Source organism: Drosophila bipectinata, chromosome 3R, assembly GCF_030179905.1.
Source record: "Drosophila bipectinata strain 14024-0381.07 chromosome 3R, DbipHiC1v2, whole genome shotgun sequence".
Lineage (NCBI taxonomy): Eukaryota > Metazoa > Arthropoda > Insecta > Diptera > Drosophilidae > Drosophila > Drosophila bipectinata.
In genome coordinates this window covers 11,639,455-11,660,707 of record NC_091739.1, presented here as the reverse complement: position 1 = coordinate 11,660,707, position 21,253 = coordinate 11,639,455, and the positions used below count along the sequence as shown (strand labels likewise).

The window sequence follows — 21,253 nt, the reverse complement described above, 5'->3', positions numbered from 1 at the left end:
GTTTCATATTAAAATTCCCAATCCCAATCAATTATTAAACAATTACACATTTTTAAATACTTTGTATTATGTATTTATTTATCAAAAGACCAGACTTTTAGTTGTGACTGTCTTTAACATTTGATCTCACCTGACATGGGAAATTCTCATAGACTTTATACAATTTAAAAAGAGCAAAACCTTTACTTGACACATTAAACTTCTTCATAATCAACGTTTCAAATATGAAATGAGCAACAGGTTAATTTTTTGCACATAAATTGCTTAAATGAATACATAAATAGCTTGGCAATATATAGATTAAAATAAAAGAATGTAAAATGCAGTTAATAATTTATAAAATATGGAATACCTTGATTATTTCAAATGCTAGCATAACAAATTAAAATAATTTTAAACTTTTTCCGTTCGTTGCACGTAGTTCTGAGGTTTAAGTAGGGAAAACAATGTAAGGATGAGGGACACACAGAATGGGCGGGGTTAGTAGTGAATTGATTTTATACTCCAACATCAGTATTATGGTATCGTTAGTAAGTAAATACAATTTGATTTTGATCTATCGTGAATTTCGTTTGGAAGCAATTAGGAATTCTGTTCCACCACTTGCACATAATTGGCCGGGAATAGTCCATACCGGTTCTTGCACAAACCCCTCCACCAGCCGTCATCAATCTTGTCGATGTGGGTGACCACATCGTCAGGATCGAAGGAAATCTCATCGTCGTCGGCCGCTTGATAATCGTAAAGGGCAATGGCATGAATGCCTGTGTCCTCCAAGTAGTCGGCCAAGTTATCCGAATTGGCATAGATAGCTTCCTCGGTAGCAGATGCAGTTGCTTCAGTAGATGACCCATTGGATGTTGGTACCGGTGAGGCAGCCTTAATCTCGGCTTGGTTTTGGTAGAGTGGTTCCTCTATGGCAACTGGCTGGGGCTCAGCTGGAGCTGGAGCTGGAACTGGAACTGGAGCCTGAGCTACGGGTTGGACTTGGGCTTCGGCTTGAGGTGTTGGCAAGTGTTCAGGGGATTCGGGCTCACTTCTGGGTGGCGTTGGCACAGTTTCCACCTCAATCTGTGGCACAACGTCTGGTACAGGAGCCGGTGCTGGGGAAGGAGCTTTAGCTGGAGGAGCTGGTTCTGGGGCGACAGCAGCAACAACCGCTGGAGCCGGAGCCTTCTCAGGGACTTCAACTGGTTCCTCCTTCGGCACTTCCACCTTTGTTGGCTGGGCCTTGGGGATAACAATAGGTTCCTTGCGGGCCGGGGGCGTTTCGGCTACAGGCGATTGCATCTGATTGAATGCACTGATGGCATTACCAATGCCACCAGCACGACCTGTTTGAATAGCTGCCCGGCTGCCCTTGGGCGGAGGCGTTTCTGAAGATGTTTTGGGAGTATTTTCCACAACAGTCTGCTTGGCGGCCTCTTCGCGATCCCGTTTGTCCTTGGCTTCCCTGAGGCGTTTTTGTTCCTCGGCTCGCTTACGCGACTCTTCCTCGGAGTTCTTGGCCAGGTTTTCGAACTTAGCGCGCAGGTTCGAGGGTTTTACACCTTCGATTACAGGCTTCACTTTGTGATCTACCTGGCTGGCATGCTTTTGGGGGGCTTCCTTATGATCCCAGCCCACTGCAGACTTATCTTTACGATCCTCCTGCACTCCAAACTTTCCGCCAAAGCCCTTGGAATAATCTGAGAGGGAAAATATATTTGAATATTGACTAGGAGATATGGTTCTCATGGGTCTTACCCTTTTGCGACTCGTGCTTTTCTACTTTCTCGATGTGATCCCAGCCCACAGCGGATTTGTCCACTCGATCTGACTGGACACCGAACTTTCCACCAAAACCGGTGGCATAATCCTTTTGGGAGGCATGTTTCTCCACCTTTTCGACATGGTCCCAGCCAACCGCCGACTTGTCAACGCGATTTGTCTGGACGCCAAACTTTCCACCGAATCCCTCGCTGTAATCCTTTTGGGAGGCGTGCTTACCAACCTTCTCCAGGTAGTCATGACCCACTGCCGACTTGTCCATGCGGTCTTTTTCCACGCCGAACTTGCCACCATAGCCGTAGCCGGCATTCTGCTCCTTCAGCAGTTGCTTCTTCTTGTCAAGATCCGCCTTCTCAGTCTCCTCCCTCAACTTGTCCATGCTGTAAATATGTAAATATAATTTGAGCACATCGGACATTGAACTTAATCAGCATTTTCAAGCGAAATCGAGAGGTGACTCACTCTATGGCGCCGGCGGTGCGACCGCTGCCATCGATCGTCTTCGAGCCCCACCGCTGCTCCTGCTCGCTGACATCGTTGATAAAGTCGGGATCAGTTTCCCAATCATCGTCCTCGGCGGCATTGGAGTTATTGGCTTGAATCTGGTGACCGGCGGTTGCCTTCCACATACTGGCTGCTTCACTTATCCTTATCTATACAATATTTTGTAGATAAACAACAGAATAGTGAGTGGTTGTCGAAGTCGAAGCAGGTTTTATTCTTACTCCGCTTTCAGATAACGGAGTATGACAAAGAAAGATGGGAGGGGCCGCCGCCCGGAAAGCGGTCAATGGGCATACTTACGACCTGGTGACTAACTGCAAATGCGAATGCTGCTGCTGGGAACTGGCTTCAGAAGCTGACGAATGTTGGCGAATATCCGTAGGAAGGGAATTAGCAATTGATTCATAAAATAACACCAACAAATGCCGAGGAAAACGAAGAAGCTAAAGACCAGTGTGACCGCACTGCAGTGGATGCGGAATCCTTCCTTCAGAACACCCCACATTGGTATGAAAGCCATTTCGTTGTGGTCAAAAATTTGAATTAAAGCATTTTTAAATTTAGTTTTTAAATGAATCAGGTCAATTAGAAAGATTATTAACTTAGATTAAGGTATGGCCTTCGCTGTGGGTTCATATTGTCTTTCAATGCATTTCCGGAATTTTAAAGGGGATCCACGGGAAAATTTGACAAAAAATCTCAAAAATATTTCTACTCTAGATTTTTATGCAGTTTGATGGAGAATCGATTTACAAATCGTTTAAGGTACTCCGATCAAGAATCGGATGAAAATTGGCAAAGATATGGTCTTCGCTATGTGTCGTATTGGCGTTCAATGCATTTTTCACGATTTTGAAGGGGATCCCCCAGAAAATTTGACAAAAAATTTAAAAAATATTTTGTTTCCAGGTTTTGATGCAGATTGATGGAGAATCGGTATACAAATCGTTTAAGGTACTCCGATCAAGAATCGGATGAAAATTGGCAAAGATATGGTCTTCGCTATGGGTCGTATTGGCGTTCAATGCATTTTTCACGATTTTGAAGGGGATCCCCCCGAAAATTTGACAAAAAATTTAAAAAATATTTTGTTTCCAGGTTTTTATGCAGATTGATGGAGAATCGATTTACAAATCGTTTAAGGTACTCCGATCAAGAATCGGATAAAAATTGGCAAAGATATGGTCTTCGCTGTGGGTCGTATTGGCGTTCAATGCATTTTTCACGATTTTAAAGGGGATCCCCCAGAAAATTTGACAAAAAATTTAAAAAATATTTTTTTCCCAGGTTTTGATGCAGATTGATGGAGAATCGATATACATATCGTTTAAGGTAATCCGATCAAGAATCGGATGAAAATTGGCAAAGATATGGTCTTCGCTATGGGTCGTATTGGCGTTCAATGCATTTTTCACGATTTTGAAGGGGATCCCCCAGAAAATTTGACAAAAAATTTAAAAAATATTCTGTTCCCAGGTTTTTATGCAGATTGATGGAGAATCGATATACAAATCGTTTAAGGTACTCCGATCAAGAATCGGATGAAAATTGGCAAAGATATGGTCTTCGCTGTGGGTCATATTGGCGTTCAATGCATTTTTCACGATTTTGAAGGGGATCCCCCAGAAAATTTGACAAAAAATTTAAAAAATATTTTGTTCCCAGGTTTTGATGCAGATTGTTGGAGAATCGATATACAAATCGTTTAAGGTAATCCGATCAAGAATCAAAAATCAAAAAAATTTAAAAAATATTAATAAAAATAAAAATATATATTTTTGAAGTGTTGGAGAGTCAGAAGAGTTTCTATTATTTGTGTATTTTTTCATCAAATTGCGCCGCCCCATTCTACTAGAATTGGAGAAAAAACAAGAAAGGAAAGTTAACTTCGGGCGTAGCCGAAGTTGATATACCCTTGCAATTTAAACCGGATATATATCGCAAACAACGGATATACATAGTTGACCGATCCTTATGATTACATCATAATAAAAGCAATTAATTACAATTAAAAATCTAAAAAAAAGTCCCAAGCTTCTATCTTCAAAAATACGAAAGTTGATATTTCTACCAAATACCATTTCCGATCGTTCAGTTATATGGCTGATAGGATATAGTCGGCCGATCCTTATAAAATTTGGTAGGTTGGATCAACTGACCAAAAATAGAATCTGTAATAAGTTCTAGCTTTCTATTTTCAAAAACACGAAAGTTGGGTCATTTCCGATCGTTCAGTTATATGGCAGCTATAAGTCGACCGATCCTTATGAAATTTGGCATGTCGTAATGGTTTGCCAAAAATAGCTCACGTGTCAAATTTGAACTCTAAAACTCTAAAAACACCAAAGGTATACCATTTCCGATCAATCAGTTATATGGCAGCTATAGGATATAGTCGGCCGATCCGGGCCGTTCCGACTTATATACTGCGTGCAAAAGAAAGAAGGGTGTGTGCGAAGTTTCAAGTCGATAGCTTTAAAACTGAGAGACTAGTTTGCGTAGAAATAGACAGACAGACGGACAGACAGACGGACAGACGGGCATGCTCATATCAACTCAGGAGGTGATCCTGATCAAGAATATATATACTTTATAGGGTCGGAGATGTCTCCTTCACTGCGTTGCACACTTTTGGACAAAATTATAATACTCTCTGAAAGGGTATAAATATATATCTAAGAAAGAGGAAACGATTCTCTTCCGTTTGGCTGCCTAATTCAGTAGTTCAATCAATTTCAATTGCTCTGATACTCGGAGACTTCAAACAGCTTTAATGTCAATCAACTTTAAGTAATTTAAAATGTTTTAGTGAGTAGAGCTGGGATTTACTCATCGCATCTAGTTGGGCGGCATTCCTCCATAGCTATTAGTGCCCTTAAGGCCGGGCAATTATCAAGAATCGGATGAAAATTGGCAAATATATGGTCTTCGCTGTGGGTCATATTGGCGTTCAATGCATTTTTCACCATTTTGAAGGGGGCCCCCAGAAAATTTGACAGAAAATTTAAAAAATATTTTGTTTCCAGGTTTTTATGCAGATTGATGGAGAATCGATTTACAAATCGTTTAAGGTATTCCGATCAAGAATTGGATTGAAATTGGCAAAGATATGGCATTCGCTGTGGGACATATTGTCTTTCCATGCGTTTTTTTTTTTCTATAAGTACAGTAGAATCTACTAAGTAGATGATTGTTTAATTTTAAAATTCGTCATTTGAATTTTATTATTTCAATTTGCATAAGGTTATTGAGATATATGTATGTACATACGTCACAGTTGAAACATCATTACTTTCTTAACGATGATTCATTAAGGTTAATCTTAAAAGGATTGAAAACTCAGTTATTTGCTGAGAAGAGAGAGAATAAACCGACTTTTAAAGTCGAATCGTAGGTACAACAATAAAGGTAACTTAAAATAAAAATACGTCATCGTTTCTGGAAATCTAAGGTGGATATGGTATGTTTTATAAGTATCCAACATGCCGCAGATCATCCGCTCTTCGGGTCAGCCGCTCTGAGAGTACTTATTAATAATAGGGAGGGGTATATGGATTAGATGGCTAATCTTATCTTACGATATTTTGTAAGTCTTATTATAATTATTAGTGTTAAATAAGAAATACAATACTTTCATAAAAGAGAAAATATATGCTTTAATGGCGAGAAGAAAATGGACAATTTTGAATTTCAAAACAGGGTGACACGTAGTCGAGACAATTCCTACGACTCTTGCTCTCTTGGATCCCAGCACCGGCTTTTTTCCCCACCCATTGGGGAGAGCGACCGTATAAAAAGGGAAGCAGAGCGCGAAAACCCCATAGTATTTTTTCACCACTCGTTCGCTGTAGTCTTGTACGTGGAACCAAGAGTATATAATATTATTTAGAATTGGTCAATTTTGAGGAATTTACCAGATTAAAATATTTGTTGACTCTTGCCAAATCAAGTGCACATATAAGCAATTAAAATAAGCAACATTTTAAGTGAAAAGAAAAGAAAGTGAGCTCGAGCTAAGAGAAAAGTAACATTCGGGGCCAAGGGCATTTTCAAGAGTTTTTAGGCGCGGCCCCAGAAGAATTCTCCAGAATCTTTGAAGTGTGGGAGAAACTCAGAAGAGTTTCTATTATTTGTTTATTTTTTCATCAAATTGCGCCGCCCCATTCGACTAGGTTTGGAGAAAAGAAAAAAAATTTAAAACAAAAATGCCAGCAAAAGATGACATCATCAAGTGGGACTGCCTTTTTTTTCTCAGCTAGCGATTTTTCTCTCACCATTCGCAGACGCGTGTGACTTTTGTTCATCTCCCACTGGCACATATTAATTCTTATTACTTTTTCTCTTTATAGTTCAAAGTTTATAAGAAAAATATAAATTTTAAGAAAGGGTAAACGATTCTCTTCCGTTTGGCTACCTAATTCAGTAGTTCAATCAATTTCAATTGCTCTGATACTCGGAGACTTCAAACAGCTTTAATGTCAATCAACTTTAATATAATTTAAAATGTTTTAGTGAGTAGAGCTGGGATTACTCATCGCATCTAGTTGGGCGGCATTCCTCCATAGCTATTAGTGCACTTAAGGCCGGGCAATTACCCTAGAATAGGTGTGTCATCAAGGTTTATTACCAACTACTACCATTATTCACAAGTGTGAAGTTATAAAACATTTTTTTATTTTGAAAATTCAAGGTACAGTCGCCGTAGAGCCTTTAAAAAGAAGTTTCCGAAAGCTTTTGTTCAAAAATTTATTCACACATTTGTTTAAAAGTCACGAGTTTCAAGAGCTGTAGCTCCCTTTACCCCTAAAATCTAGTTTTGCTTCAGGTTTTCAATTTACGTCATAACCGCCATGAATCATTAAGTGCTGTAATAACAAATGTTTCACACGGCATGATCATGTTGGATGCTATTTATAGAAAAGTATAGAAAGCAACGTCATGAATGTATCATCATTCAGCCTCATCTGTAATTTCCAGCCGCAGCCACAAAATTTCCAAATTTTGTTGGCCAGTTTCTTACAATGGGAATGGGAATTCTAATTTATGGTTCTATTCAAATACATATGGCGGTATATACAAAGAACCGGTTCCAGCATTGGCCAAAACATTTTTGTTTGTTTATAGCCTGATTGCAGAGGCGTAGTGGTAGTTGTTTTTGGCCTGGCCTGTTTGGAGCGTCGCCACGTCAAGCTTTTTTTTATGGCTTTTGTTGACTTTCTACTTTGGCGGCAGCATAGGAAAGCAAACATACTCTCTGCGGCAGCTTAGCGATCTGAAATTTCAATCAATTTATCATAAAGTCATTTTCCCTATTGATTTTTGTGATTATGGAAGCTTTAGAACCAATTCCCTGAGATAACGTAGTCCCTCTTGACAACTGAAGTGGAGAGGCTTTCTAATTAAGTTGGGTAATTTTCTTAAAAAAAAATTTAGTTTTTTTTCTGTTTATGATAGTAAGGTACTAGGCATTTCCCAGAAGCTTTCTCTTGGCCATAAACGAGCCGTGCCCGATGTTTTTCAAACCAGAACGCAATGAGCTCATCCGTTTATAAGGCCATTTCGTGTGGGTTTGGTCTGGCCCGGCCCGGTCTATCACGAAACTGGCTAGAAATAGTACACTATTTTATCAAAAAGAGGTTTGGTTCCGGAGCTCAACCACCTCCTTTGAACTGAAAACTTTCACTTTCTCCGGCTGGACGTTAAACTTAACCCCAACCACTTAGAGACAAAAACTAGAAAAACCATCTGGGTAAACAAACTAGGAAAAAAAATCAATGAGAAAACGTTATTAGTTCAGCGCCAGGCTGGCTACGGGGCGTATGCGTAATGCGAGGGTTTTATGTATTTGGTTGATGATGTAATCCAGGGAACTGTGAGCTCCATTTAATGGCTCCAGGGAAACATATTTGAATTGACCTTGCTGGGGGTTAATATTCTATTGAGCTTCTAGTAGTAATCTTTGAGCTATTATTCATGTAATTATTACTTCCTACTTACAGATTTTCCACAAAATTCCAAAAACCAAAATGAGCTCCGCCGAGTACTACCCATTCAAGGTGAGTAAATCGATTGGATAGACCTGAGATGAGGGATGGATATTAATTAAAATTAGTAATAAAGCCTGAAATATTAGTATTCTCTACAAATCTCAGGCCACAATATGCCAAAATCTTATCTATAGTATGGCTATTAAATGCTCATCAAATAGAGTTGTTTTAAGATAATTGCTAAGTACTAGATGATAGGAAATGAGAGTGCTTGATAGGGGGTCTCTTTGATAAGAGGACTTTGTTAAAGTTTGCATTAAAATGAAATAACAAATACTATATTTGTATAATAAATTCAACAGGCATTGTTGTGGGGTAATATGAGTCATACTAGCAGCACCCTTTTTTAGGTATTACGTGCACAGCATTGAAATAAATTCAATTATTCATGCACTTCCCAATAATTACTCATCATTTGCTGATTGTTTCTTTTTGTGACTTATTTTGTACAGTGCACACCCACCGTCTACCCCGCGGATCCCTTCGATCCCGTCGAGGATGCCGCCATTCTGCGCAAGGCCATGAAGGGCTTCGGCACCGATGAGAAGGCCATCATCGAGATCCTGGCCCGTCGTGGCATCGTTCAGCGCCTGGAGATCGCCGAGGCGTTCAAGACCGCCTACGGCAAGGATCTGATTTCGGATCTGAAGTCAGAACTGGGCGGCAAGTTCGAAGATGTGATCTTGGCGCTGATGACGCCGCTGCCACAGTTCTACGCCCAGGAGCTGCACGACGCCATTGCGGGTCTGGGTACCGATGAAGAGGCCATCATCGAGATCCTCTGCACTCTGTCCAACTATGGCATCAAGACCATTGCCCAGTTCTACGAGCAGAGCTTCGGCAAGCCCCTTGAGTCCGACCTTAAGGGCGACACCAGTGGCCACTTCAAGAGGCTGTGCGTCTCCCTGGTCCAGGGTAACCGCGATGAGAACCAGGGCGTGGATGAGGCTGCCGCCATCGCTGATGCCCAGGCTCTGTTCGACGCCGGCGAGGGACAGTGGGGCACTGATGAGTCGACCTTCAACTCGATCCTGATCACCCGCTCCTACCAGCAGCTGCGACAGATCTTCCTCGAGTACGAGAACCTGTCCGGCCAGGACATCGAGAAGGCCATCAAAAAGGAGTTCAGCGGCTCTGTGGAGAAGGGCTTCTTGGCCATTGGTGGGTGTTACTTTTAGATTATTTTAAAATATTTTATTTACGTTCTTTTCGCTTTTGTAGTCAAGTGCTGCAAGTCGAAGATCGACTACTTCTCTGAGCGCCTGCACGATTCCATGGCTGGTCTGGGCACCAAGGACAAGACCTTGATCCGCATCATTGTCAGCCGATCGGAGATCGATCTGGGTGACATCAAGGAGGCATTCCAGAACAAGTACGGCAAGAGCCTGGAGTCCTGGATCAAGGTAAATACAGATTTTGATCATATAACTTAATCAGCATCTTGTTAATACAACTAACTAGCATTGGTTCTTGCACTTACAACCTCATCTCGTAGAATCAAAACATAGTTCAAATAGCTTTTATTGTTTTTGTGTTTGATGTTCCTATCCCAAATCGATCCTTCGCTTTTTGAATTCAAATTATTCAGTTCAATGCCATTACCCTTCCCTGACTGACTTGATTACTTCATTTGTCTCCATAAAAACATTAAAACTTGGCATGTTCTGTATATTTTTAGGGCGATACATCCGGCGATTATAAGCGCGCCCTATTGGCCATTGTTGGATTTTAAAAAGAACTGCTAAACCAAAAACAAAACAAAAAAGCAAGAAAAGCTCCAACTATTATTTGCTATCATCCGTTCCATGTCTTAAACTATATACTTTATACCATGTACCATTGAGATCGAATAGTTGACAAAGTATAGGTTTTAAATTGGAACACTTTTTAAGAAGACGAGGCCACTCTGTGCATTTAAATCTAAAGAATCAGAATCTTAACCCATGATGATACAACAGCATCATGCTTATTATTGTATACGTTCCGTATATTCTTGACGCGGCTATGTATTTAGCTTTATGATTTGGTTTTCCACACTCATTTGCCCTTAAACTATTAAACCATTAAAAAAAAACGCAACAAAATAAAAAAAAAAATGTCAAAAAAATATTTGAGTTTCTATTATTGGAAAATTCTGCACTGCTTGCCATTCATCTTAAAGGGCCATGAAAGTGCCTAACATTATAACTAAATGGATTGAATTAATATGAAATTTGTGTAAATTTTGATCATGATTTGGAAATTATTAATTATAAATGCTTGAGATTATGAAATAATGCTCTTTTTAATTTGATAAAGATTTTCCCTTTAAAAATACTTCAGACTTTTTGCACTGCTTGCTTTCTGTAAACTTCAAATGTAGATATCCATGTCAAATATGCTTTTATGCAAGTGGATCTAAATTTAATTATATTCCTGCCTTATTCTGACTCATAAAATATTTATATATTTATAAAAAACATACCAACTTGATCATTTTTACATGAATTTAGTCAAACATTCACTCAAACTTCAAACAACTTCGTGTTCTAATCAAAATTTAGCCATGTATACAAAGTAAAAAGCGTTTAATGCTCTGACACTTTGCTCTTTTTCACGCTTTATCTATATTGTAACCCAACCAACAACAACAGGAGGATGCCGAGACCGATATTGGATACGTGCTAGTCACACTCACTGCTTGGTAGAGCGGATCCAGATCCAGTACACGAATATATATACACAATACTCCCAAATACCAAAAAAAAAAAAATAATTAAAAAGCAATTGAGAAAATTGCATTTCGAAAAAATAACAAAAGTGTCGAACAAAGTAAAATGATGTGAAATTATTGTTGTTGTGATGTGTTTCCAAAATTACAATTCGTAAATTTTAATGAAACCTATGTAGTATTTCCCTCCACCCTGTGCAATATCGAGAAACGTCCGTTTTATTAAACTCTTTTTTACGTATTTTATTTTGTATACATGTATTTTTTTGTAAATTATTCAGCATAGTAATCGTATGAATTGTTTGTGCTTGTATTAACTAATAAAGTTATCTTACATACACCGGAAAATAAAAATGGTCAGATTCAACTTGCTCCTCTGCTCTCCCGATTCTCATTTTAGGACGATCTCTCCGGCGACTACAGCTACGTATTGCAGTGCCTGGCATCTTATTAGGAGGCGGACTCTCATTCCTTCGGAAGATCGCCTCAACCCTGAGGCATTTCACACTTTGTTTTTGCTAATTTAGCCACCATTATATTTGTTGTAAATCCTATCTTACGGCAAACTTTGTTTGTCACCTGTTACTTTCCAGGGATTATTCATCTTAAATGCATACTAAAATCATGGAAAGAAAATGTTTTTTTTTAACTAAGGGATAACCGAAACCAAGTTGTGGAATTTGAACGAAATGTTGGGAACTGGAAGAGGAAAGGCTCTACTTTGCCACGCGATCCTGGTAGGCTGCCCACAGACGGTCCCTGTAGGTCTGGGCCGCTTTCTCAGGATTGGCTGCCTTGAGAATGCCCCTGCCCACAACTCCGATGTCGGCTCCTCGCTCCTTGACCACATGTTCCGGTGTCTGGTACTGCTGGCCCAGCTGGTCCACACTCTCATCGATCTTAACGCCAGGCGTCAACTGGAGCAGGCCAGGAAAGGCGAAGGCATCTGACGACTGGCATACGACGCCGGCAACAAAGTCCACATCGGCTCCCTCGGTGGCAATCTTATTGCTGTTTTCCTTGTACTTGGCGTCGATCAGGTTTCCACTGGCCGACATTTCCGAGAGCAGGAACACACCACGCTCCTGGGCTTCCCCTTCGCCTAGAGCTGCCTTCAAGCCCTGCAGGATACTCCGACCCGGCAATGTGTGCGCCGTGACCAAGTCCGCCCAGCTGGATATCTTGTAGATGCCCTTTCCGTACTGTAGGGATACCGTGTTGCCAATATCCGCAAACTTGCGGTCCTCCATCAGCAGGAAGTTGTGTTTTTGTGCCAAGGACTTGAGGCTGTTGATGAATCCTTCGCTAAAGTCCTCCACAATGTCCACATGGGTCTTCAGCAAGCAGATGTAGGGACCGCACTTGTCGGCTATGTCCAGGATCTCATCCGCCTGGGTGAGATCAGCGGCCAAGCACAGGTTCGTCTGCTTGCTGACAATCAGGTTGAAGAGTCGCTTCGCGATGGGGCTCTTGGCCAAGTTGGCGCGACTTTCGTAGGTCAGTTTGGTGCGCTGCAAGTCATTGGCTGAAATGCAAACAATAAATGGCGATTATTTAATGAAAACCCAAACTAATCTTATCTGGCATTCTATAGCTCTTCCCTTAAGGGCTTAAGGTTATGAATATTTAGCCATGTGCCGATAGAAATATATTAAAATAGAAAAACCGGTTGTCAGAACACTCGAAACAGATCAAAGAATCATTATGGGCCCGGCCAGACACATTGGCTTGATTGGAGAATCTCGTCCCGCGCGTCGGTTGCCCTGATAAGCATGGCATAATTGAGTGGAGCTGTGGCCGGAATCACGTGCCGCCTTCCCTCGAACTTGATCTGGACACTAGATTGGGTTGCCGCTGTTTATGGCTGGTTTTATATTGCACGAAAGCAAATTTAGGCACTTTATGACCAGGGGTCCCCTAATTGAATTTGCCTCGGATACGGACCCAGTCCCACTCCGAGTGTCATGTTCATATTATCTCTCTATCTCTTTATCTATCTGTCCACGTATCTACACCAGAAACTAGGGGAGTACACACCTTTAATGACATCGGTTTTATCGCCTCCAACGAACGAGCCATCGCTGTTGATCTGGACAGCAGCTATGTACTTGGCCACTGCCTCCACGGTGGACTTCTCGATGCGTCCGGCCTCGTGGAGAGTGTTCAGCAGGAAGGAGAGCGTAAAGAGCGAGTGCATCTTAACACCATGCTTGGCAATGTTGGCCACGCCGCCCTGCTCTCGGTCCACCACCACCACAGCATCGGTGACCACGATGCCCTCGCTCTGGAGATCCCGAACTGTGTCCAGGATGCTAGAGCCGGAGGTCACCACATCCTCGACAATCAAACAGGTGTCGCCGGCGTTGAAGATGCCCTCGACGAGCTTCTTGGTGCCATAGGCCTTGGCTTCCTTACGTCGAACCAGCATGGGTGTGCCCTGCTGCACTGACACAATGGTGGCCAAAGGAAGAGCCGTGTACGGAACTCCGCACACGTGCCGGGCGGTCAGTTGTTTATCTTTGATGTGCTCCACCAGAAGATCGGATACAGTTTGCTGTGTTCAATGATTACCTCATAAGTTAAAGCACATTTAAAGATACATGGGTGGTTACGGAACTCACCATCACATCCGGATAGCTGACAATTACGCGGAGATCAAAATAAACCGGGGAATTGATGCCGACCTTCATCTTAAAGTCACCGAACTTGAAGGCATTGATCTCGAACAGCTTGAGGGCCAGAGCCCGCATTTTATCCGCAGTCTGTGCCACCATAGTTATATATTTTTAAAATAGTAGATAAGTTTACTCCGGACACGTGCTATAGCGACTCCAATCAGAAACACACGTCCAACTGGGAGTTGATGGTTAGTGGATGTGGTGGTGCTGCTGTAGAGTGACCGCAACTTGGGCGCCAAAGTAATACCACGGTGCCAGACTCTTATGGCCGTTATTTCAACATTGCCACCTATTTAATGATTTTGGATGTTAATTTAAATATTCCATCCAAAATTTATGTATCTGTTTTATTACTTACAAATAACTATTTTGCAAAATAAATTATTTTTTTATGTACTTACTTTTTTATCACTGTTAAAAATAGATGTAGATAAAAGCAACAAAACGGAAGAGGATATATAAAATTCGGAGCTGTTCGCCGGTAAGCCAAATACACGGAGGTGTTCTTTTGGGAATCTTAAGTCTTTAAGCTAAAATAAAACAAAAACTTATAACGTTAGCTCCACCCACAATCTCCACCAGCTATTACATTTTAATGGGCGGGCTAACCACCAATCAAAATGGGTCCAAATGCGCCTGCGTAAGTCAACAAAGTTTTGGCATTAAGCTAAAGTCCTTTGAAACAATTCCAGATCCTTGAGCAAAGTGTTTCCAAAATTTAGTTTCTTTTCGCGGTCCCCCAACTAAGTCGCAGTTTTCCCTTCGAAAACTTTGTTTGCAATTATCGTTTTTAATTGAATCAAGTTAAGGGCTGCATTACAATGGCCAGCAACGGTAGTGAATCTATTGGTGATTCTGTGTCTTCTTCGAAACGTCCTCGGGTTGCAATCAACTCAAAGAATCTAAAAATTGTAGAACCCCAGCCCAAGGGCAACAATCGAGTGCCCAAGTGCGCTAGGTGTCGTAATCACGGTATTATTTCGGAGTTACGAGGCCACAAGAAACTCTGCACCTATAAGAACTGCAGGTGCTCCAAATGCATCCTGATCTTTGAAAGGCAACGGATAATGGCAGCTCAGGTGAGTTAAAGGATATAATTTAATATTTATTTCATTCAAACAGAGTCCTGATACTCAAAAGGTCTTAAAAATAGAGACGAATTTAATGTGAAACATCTCATTTAGTCAAAACGTCTATTTCCCCATCATTGTATAAATTAAATGGACGAAAAACTAATTTTCCCTATGAACTTGACATAAATAAGTAGTATTAATTGTATGACGCGAAATGTAGGACATTTTCCAAAGATTTCGAATACAAAGGATCAACTATTATTCAAAAGTCCCATAATATGGGACTATCCAAATATCCAAATATTTAAAAATTTCAAAGTAATTCCTTTCGATAAATTCACAATTCTGCACTTTTTTGGACCAAATCTATTTGAATTTAGGAGTCTCTTTTTTACATAACTATAATCAGAATTTTAAGATAAATTATCTTAAATGACCTCTATATTTATCACTATATAATATATTAAAGAGTTAGTGTTTTTGATACAAAAGAGATACAAATAGTCTTCCAATTCTATCAAAGTCTTCAATATCTATCATCAATCTGTGTAGCTGGATTTAATTACCGGATTTCTTAGGAAAATAGTAAACTATCCATTTATATTATACTTGGTTTAAGAATCTGGCAGTGCCCTAATTTGAAACGTAAATAGCCGACGGGCAGAGACTCTTTTGGGGAATCGTAAAATCAACACCATACCTCCAACCTCCCTCCAATCGCAGGACCAAAAACCAATGAAACGGAATACTAGGAACAGGACAACCAGTCGGGTGGTATTCTCGCCTGTGGGTGGTGATGATGATGATGATGGAAAGTTGTCAAAGCGGAGGAACAAATCGACCAAAATATCCGCTTACCAAAACTGTTTGCACAAGTGTTACTGCGTCTCGCATTTCATTAGGTCCGAGAGGGGTTAGACTCCTGAATAGAATCCTGCAGTACATGTGTATTTTATAGATACCCCAAGGAATTCTGGTGGACTTTTATTTACGCTAAAGTCAAACACTGAAACACAGACCTGGAGATGTTCACTTGTCGCATATTAATTTCCATTTGTGGTCTTTTAGGTTGCCCTGAAGCGCCAGCAGGCCGTGGAGGATGCGATTGCACTGCGGTTGGTGGCCACCAAAACGGGTCGCTCCATAGATGCCCTGCCGCCGGGCAACATTTTCGGGCTGACCGTGACCCAGCCAAGTTCGCCAAGTCGTAAGAAGAATGACGACCAGGAGGGAAAGCCTTTCGTTGAGGACTTGAAGCGACAGAAGGAGCTCCCCAGCGAAGCTCCGGCGGTTGCCCAGGATCTGAGTGCAAGCCGACGGGAGAGTGTCTCGCAAACAGCTATCGATATGCTGGCCCAGCTATTTCCCCAGAGGAAGAGATCTGTCCTGGAGCTGGTCCTCAAGCGTTGCGATCTCGACCTGATCCGTGCCATCGAGAATGTCTCGCCGGCGGGAAAATCAACGCCCGCGGAGGTGTCTAGTAACCAGATTCCGAATCAGCAGGCAGGCTCCACTCTGCCGAGTCTGTCCAGCCTGCCTCTGGCCACGCCCCAAAGGAGCAGTGCCTTCAGACCAGTTGTGGCGGATCAGGTGGGTGAGCCATTAGCTCTTCCAATACTTTCTAACATATTCTATTGCAGTACCAGAGTAAATCCATGGTGGAGCTGAAACCGCCCCCGTTTGGGAGCACCACTTCGGCCGCAGCGGCCGCCATCTGCGCCTACCCCAAGTGGTTTGTGCCCCTCTCCTTTCCGGTTACCATGGGCCACCTCTCCAACCTGGCACCGCGATGCACTCTGCCCAACTGCGCCTGCCTGGACAGCTACCAGTTCCACTAGAAATCCCTATTCCCAAAACTCTATCCTCACTTCTATTGGAATAAATTTATTAAACCTAACTACAAGCTGAACTATCTTATGAGTAAGTTGATCAATCTTCGAGCTTCACTTGGCGGCAGACTTTGGGGTGACCTCCTCGGCCTCCGCATCCTCCTCCTCATCATCGTCATCCTCGTCGTCCTCGGACAGAAACATCCGATCGTCCTCGTCGCTTTGCTGGCCACTTCGGCTACCATTCCCCAGATTCAAGGCCGATGCTCCGCCACCGGAGCTGGAGCCCGAGATGGAGGCCGAAGATGAAGATCCGCCAGTGGTGGATCCACTGCGCTTACTGAGATTGGCCCGTCGCCACTTGGCCCTGCGGTTCTGGAACCAAGTCTTCACCTGCCTGTCGGTCAGCTTCAGCTGGAGGGCCAGGTGGCGGCGCTCCTCGGGCGACAGGTATTTGTGGCTGGCGAAGCGACCCTCGAGATTTTTGGTCTGCTGGGAGGTGAATCGGATCTGGCCACCTTTGCGCTTCACTCCGAAGTTGGACATGTAGAAGCTGGCCGCCGGATAGGCGTTGCAATAGAGGGCAGCGGCTGCGGTGGCAGGATTTGGAAACCCTATGGAGAAAGTTTATAATTTAATATATTTTTTAATTAAATAAATAATTAAGTATATGTTTAGTTGTTCATGAAACCCTTGATTTATTCAATTAAGGCATTAAAACGACTTGTTCGATATCAAGTGGCATAATCGTTTGATTTTGATTGGTGGGTGCTGGGGTGGCCCCATTCCCCTATCTCCGCCCCCAACGCTCTTATCAGACTTATCGGGAGGGCACACGTGTATGAGTGAGTATATATCAGTCGGGAGTATCAGTATCGGAGATACAGAATTCCCTGTATGTCAACGCCCACTTGTAAGTCACCAATGAAATGCGAAATGGATCGATTGGGGGGAGTACGGCTGAGCTGGGGAGATTCCGGAGTAATCGACCCAAATCAATTGCCGCTCGACAAGCAATCCGATTAGGGCCATCATATATAGGAATATATGTATATGTTGCAATGTTCATTCAATATCAGCGATAAGAAATAAACTCTATTTTGTTGACGTAACGGAAATTCGCACTTGTTATACATTTGAATTGCGATCATTGAACAATATAGAACTATTCGTAATCTAATATTTTGGGACTATCTTTCTCCATGAAACTATATATATAGGTGTATGTATGTATATTTAAGAAAACTTCCAAAGCCATGTCATAATTCAAATTGTTACAAATAGACTTATTAACGGTTATTTTTATTAAGTGGCGTACCTAGTGATAAGCCCGATCACACCCCACACCACCCGCAAATGATACTTCAATGCCTTTGCCTTCTTTAATCATTGAAAATTGAATTTGTTATTATTTTATAATGTGCGTGTTTAACCCTTTACATGGCAATAACTCCGATTTTCTTGATTTTTTTTTGTTCGGTAGATAAGTAAAAATAAAAAATACACTTCTTTTTATTTTTTTTTTAAGGTTGGTTTTTCTTTTTTTTTTTACAAAAAGCAAAAAAAATATAATTTTTTAAACTAAGCGAAATTAATGATTTAATTGTATAATAATGCAATAAACACAAAAACTCAATAATATACAACTAAATATAATATTTACCTGTTTTTAAACATTAATTGAATCAACTATACAATTTTTTTTATTTTTTATATTTTGGATCAGAAACTGCACAACCAATTCAGATTACCACATTCACCAAATTGGTTGGAAAAGTAATCACCTGTTGAGTATTGGACAGAATTCTGAGTGATCAACACTTTTTATATAAAAAACGAAAGTTTCTGAACTGCATAAAAAAGTTTTTATACAGTTTTGTAACGCAGTTTGATAAATAATTGAATTTAAACGGTATGATGCAGATCTGCATCACCACCATGTAAAGGGTTAAAGAATTATAAGAACAAAATTATAAGAGGTACTCTATTTTTTCGTTTGTTTTTTTTTCAGAACGACAAGCGACGAGCTTATCAGAATCAAATAGCAATTGTCGCTATAAGATGATGGACAGCGCCTATTAATCGCCTCTAATAGCATTTTGTGTTTAGATAAGCCAACACAAATCGGAAATTGGAATAACACTGAATTTGGAGTGGGCGAATAATAGGTATTATACCTTAACTATCAGAACTAAATAAATCGTATGAACTACGATGCATTTATATGAATTAAAATATTTTAACTAAATGGCATGTTATTTACTTATTTATAATTATACAATGGGCTTTAAAATAATCCCTATATATTGTAATAATACCAAACTGTCAAAAAACGTTTCCCACCAATTCCCATATACCCCTAATAGGAGCCAAATTATTCGGCTTCCGATGGCTCTCACCTCAATTTCAAATATTTGTCATTTCGATAAGGCCACCGAAAATATTTTGTTGTTGGGGTGGAATTGGGGCGGTGACATTATCGGGAAAGTCGTAACCCCCTTAGGGCCATGGGGCTAATCTAGCGTTACATTGCATTGAGAATGCAATTGGGGTTCCCCACCCCCCGAGAGAAAGTGAGATTCGAGTGGCATTGGCGCCAACACTTGACTTTGACAAACACCCTCCTGGCAAACACACATTAATCATGTTTATGGCCCATTTTGTGTGTGGGATCCCATTGTAATATTTCGTTGGGCTGGCTTGTGTTTGGACACTCTGGACTTAGGCTAGTTAAGACTCTATTTAAATGAGGATTTCTGATCACACCGTTCCCATGGTCGATCAATTTCCATATGTCAGTCTGACGAAAGGCGATTATGGTATTAACATTCCGAGGTTCAATGACTTGAACTTGGAAAACTGTCACAGAGATAAGTTCCAGAATCTAAATTCGAGATCTATAAGTGTGAGAAAATTTATAACCGATTTAAGATCGTCAGTTCTTCCCCGCCTATTTTCAAGTCTCAGGAATTAGGTCTTCCTCTAAGGAATTAACATATCAGTTTGGTAGATATGAATTTTTAAACATTTATCAGCATTTCAGTCTTTAATTGATAATTGTAACGCTCATTCATTCATAATACCAGATATGGGGTCTTTTCCTGACTCACATCCGGTCTACAAGTCAGGTCTGCCAGTGCATGCTAATTCTGTTCTAATATTGTGTAATTCTTAATGGTTCTAGAACTTGGAATAATGGAGAGAAATCTTGTGGGTTTTTGGTTTTACTTGGTATAGGAATATGCTATAATACTTTATCCTAGAAGGTCTCATTAGAGCCAAAGTCCCTAAGATATGAGGTTTAAAGAGCAATAATAGGTAACAAGACACTAATATTTAAATATTATCTAACTGAATAAAATGCAAGTGTTTAGGATTAGAAAACCTATTTTCTTAAAGCTTAATATCTAAAAAATTAATTATAATATTCACTTCTTCAAAAACCTACCTTCACAGTCCATGGCGAAAGGACTATACTGATCACAATAGGCGGCGGGTTGGACGGCGGCTGCGGCTGCCACGGCAGCTGCTTGGAAGTGGGGCATGAAGAGCGAGGGATTCTTCTGGAGGTTGAGCACCTGCTGGTAGAAGAGCGAGGCGGGATCCGGGTAGATGGGATTGAAACGCAGCGTGGTGGGCGCCAGCACCGCACTGGACTCCAGATTCTTGAGGGCGTACTGGGCGGCGACTGCCTCGCGGGACAGATCATAGATATTGGAGACGGAGGCGGAGGCAGATGTGGTAGACGAGGTGGGAGAAGAGCTGATGGCCATGGTGGCCTTGGGCAAGGCGATGGCACTTGCTGAGGAAACCGTAGTACCAGTCACAGGACTTTGGGAAGAGCCGCGACGCGATTGGAGGCGACTCGCAGGGTCTACGGCCGCACTTTGAACTGTTCGCGTCTTCTGCTCCAAGATGTTCTCAATGGAGAAGGCGGCCTTGCCCGACTTGGTAGTGATATCCATTATTTTGATTCAGTTTTCTAATTATCCAAATAGTTGTAGGGCCGTTGGCGTTACTATTCCGGAGCGATCGAAGCGACTGCGCTGGTCGCAGGCGGTGAACTAATGTCGGGAATTGAAGAAGTCGCCGTAGAGCCCAGGGCCCAATAAATTGTACAAAATCTGATTTCACAGAATATAATAGATTGTACCTATAATGTTGTGCTAATGGGTAGATATCAATATTAACAATAATAGAGCGGTATGTAGATACGCATACACTGGCAGATATGGAGAAGATAATGCCCTGCTACCGGCCATCGATTGATAAGAGTGGTGGTTGGTGGGGCTCTTCGGTGGCTCGATGGCTCGATGGCTCTCCACTCCACTCCATTCCAACCACTCCACTCGAATTCCCTATTTCCAATTCCCAATCGGCAGACAACGACAGCTCGACGCAGTTACTCGTTTCAGTGGTCGGACACCCAATCGGCGATCCGATCCCGTCGCCCGTCGTATAAATCACAGTCCGGCGGGCGCTTATTGAGCTGCCAACCAACCCAGCACCACCGGCACACACCCCATCCGCACCACCCCGGCGAACCGCCCACCCTTTGGCGGGTCGGTGCGTTTGATCGAGTAATTGTTAATCACCCGTTATCGGTATCGTTACCTGGTTTTCGGCTCTCGGTGCGTTTGGA

The 21,253-nt window shown here is 41.7% G+C and overlaps 5 protein-coding genes across 7 annotated transcripts; 2 read left to right on the top strand and 3 right to left on the bottom strand.

Moving 5' to 3' along the window:
* Window positions 1-49: 49 nt before the first annotated feature.
* Window positions 50-2,754, bottom strand: Cortactin (cortactin). Its single transcript, XM_017248382.3, has 4 exons — window positions 2,575-2,754; window positions 2,233-2,423; window positions 1,747-2,150; window positions 50-1,688 (listed from the first exon to the last, which is right to left on the bottom strand). Exons 2-4 carry the CDS (start codon window positions 2,397-2,399, stop codon window positions 583-585), a joined length of 1,677 nt encoding a protein of 558 aa, XP_017103871.2. The 5' UTR covers window positions 2,400-2,423; window positions 2,575-2,754; the 3' UTR covers window positions 50-582.
* Window positions 2,755-6,100: 3,346 nt separating this feature from the next.
* On the top strand, window positions 6,101-11,667 carry AnxB9 (Annexin B9). 3 transcript variants are annotated; one of them, XM_017247958.3, is made up of 5 exons: window positions 6,101-6,129; window positions 8,274-8,330; window positions 8,774-9,482; window positions 9,543-9,724; window positions 11,432-11,667. In XM_017247958.3, the coding sequence occupies exons 2-5, from the start codon at window positions 8,301-8,303 to the stop codon at window positions 11,483-11,485; spliced, it is 975 nt and encodes a 324-aa protein (XP_017103447.2). In that variant the 5' UTR covers window positions 6,101-6,129; window positions 8,274-8,300; the 3' UTR covers window positions 11,486-11,667. The 3 variants fall into 3 exon arrangements, with proteins under 3 accessions (XP_017103447.2, XP_017103448.1, XP_017103446.1); XM_017247959.3 differs by lacking the exon at window positions 11,432-11,667 and adding an exon at window positions 10,955-11,120; XM_017247957.3 differs by lacking the exon at window positions 11,432-11,667 and adding an exon at window positions 10,000-10,410.
* On the bottom strand, window positions 11,249-13,917 carry r-l (rudimentary-like). Its single transcript, XM_017247955.3, has 3 exons — window positions 13,653-13,917; window positions 13,069-13,585; window positions 11,249-12,556 (listed from the first exon to the last, which is right to left on the bottom strand). The coding sequence occupies exons 1-3, from the start codon at window positions 13,803-13,805 to the stop codon at window positions 11,748-11,750; spliced, it is 1,479 nt and encodes a 492-aa protein (XP_017103444.2). The 5' UTR covers window positions 13,806-13,917; the 3' UTR covers window positions 11,249-11,747.
* Window positions 13,918-14,436: 519 nt separating this feature from the next.
* Window positions 14,437-16,620, top strand: dmrt93B (doublesex-Mab related 93B). Its single transcript, XM_017247196.3, has 3 exons — window positions 14,437-14,788; window positions 15,851-16,372; window positions 16,423-16,620. The coding sequence occupies exons 1-3, from the start codon at window positions 14,531-14,533 to the stop codon at window positions 16,618-16,620; spliced, it is 978 nt and encodes a 325-aa protein (XP_017102685.2). The 5' UTR covers window positions 14,437-14,530.
* Window positions 16,621-16,627: 7 nt separating this feature from the next.
* On the bottom strand, window positions 16,628-20,695 carry HHEX (Hematopoietically expressed homeobox). The gene is made up of 2 exons (XM_017247287.3): window positions 20,060-20,695; window positions 16,628-17,225 (listed from the first exon to the last, which is right to left on the bottom strand). The coding sequence occupies exons 1-2, from the start codon at window positions 20,574-20,576 to the stop codon at window positions 16,726-16,728; spliced, it is 1,017 nt and encodes a 338-aa protein (XP_017102776.2). The 5' UTR covers window positions 20,577-20,695; the 3' UTR covers window positions 16,628-16,725.
* Between the last annotated feature and the right edge of the window lie 558 nt (window positions 20,696-21,253).

Bases quoted from the DNA above. Each gene is read 5' to 3' on its own strand.
- AnxB9 (XM_017247958.3), top strand. From the start codon at position 8,301: ATGAGCTCCGCCGAGTACTACCCATTCAAG. The intron at 9,483-9,542 runs GTGGGTGTTACT...TCGCTTTTGTAG, and splicing joins GAAGGGCTTCTTGGCCATTG to TCAAGTGCTGCAAGTCGAAG. The intron at 9,725-11,431 runs GTAAATACAGAT...TTCTCATTTTAG, and splicing joins GCCTGGAGTCCTGGATCAAG to GACGATCTCTCCGGCGACTA.
- Cortactin (XM_017248382.3), bottom strand. From the start codon at position 2,399: ATGTGGAAGGCAACCGCCGGTCACCAGATTCAAGCCAATAACTCCAAT. The intron at 2,151-2,232 runs GTGAGTCACCTC...ACATATTTACAG, and splicing joins CGCACCGCCGGCGCCATAGA to CATGGACAAGTTGAGGGAGG. The intron at 1,689-1,746 runs GTAAGACCCATG...TTTCCCTCTCAG, and splicing joins AAAGCACGAGTCGCAAAAGG to ATTATTCCAAGGGCTTTGGC.
- HHEX (XM_017247287.3), bottom strand. From the start codon at position 20,576: ATGGATATCACTACCAAGTCGGGCAAGGCCGCCTTCTCCATTGAGAAC. The intron at 17,226-20,059 runs GTAGGTTTTTGA...CTTTCTCCATAG, and splicing joins TTTCGCCATGGACTGTGAAG to GGTTTCCAAATCCTGCCACC.
- r-l (XM_017247955.3), bottom strand. From the start codon at position 13,805: ATGGTGGCACAGACTGCGGATAAAATGCGGGCTCTGGCCCTCAAGCTG. The intron at 13,586-13,652 runs GTGAGTTCCGTA...CATTGAACACAG, and splicing joins TCAGCTATCCGGATGTGATG to CAAACTGTATCCGATCTTCT. The intron at 12,557-13,068 runs GTGTGTACTCCC...TTTGCATTTCAG, and splicing joins TAAAACCGATGTCATTAAAG to CCAATGACTTGCAGCGCACC.
- dmrt93B (XM_017247196.3), top strand. From the start codon at position 14,531: ATGGCCAGCAACGGTAGTGAATCTATTGGTGATTCTGTGTCTTCTTCG. The intron at 14,789-15,850 runs GTGAGTTAAAGG...GTGGTCTTTTAG, and splicing joins AACGGATAATGGCAGCTCAG to GTTGCCCTGAAGCGCCAGCA. The intron at 16,373-16,422 runs GTGGGTGAGCCA...ATTCTATTGCAG, and splicing joins GACCAGTTGTGGCGGATCAG to TACCAGAGTAAATCCATGGT.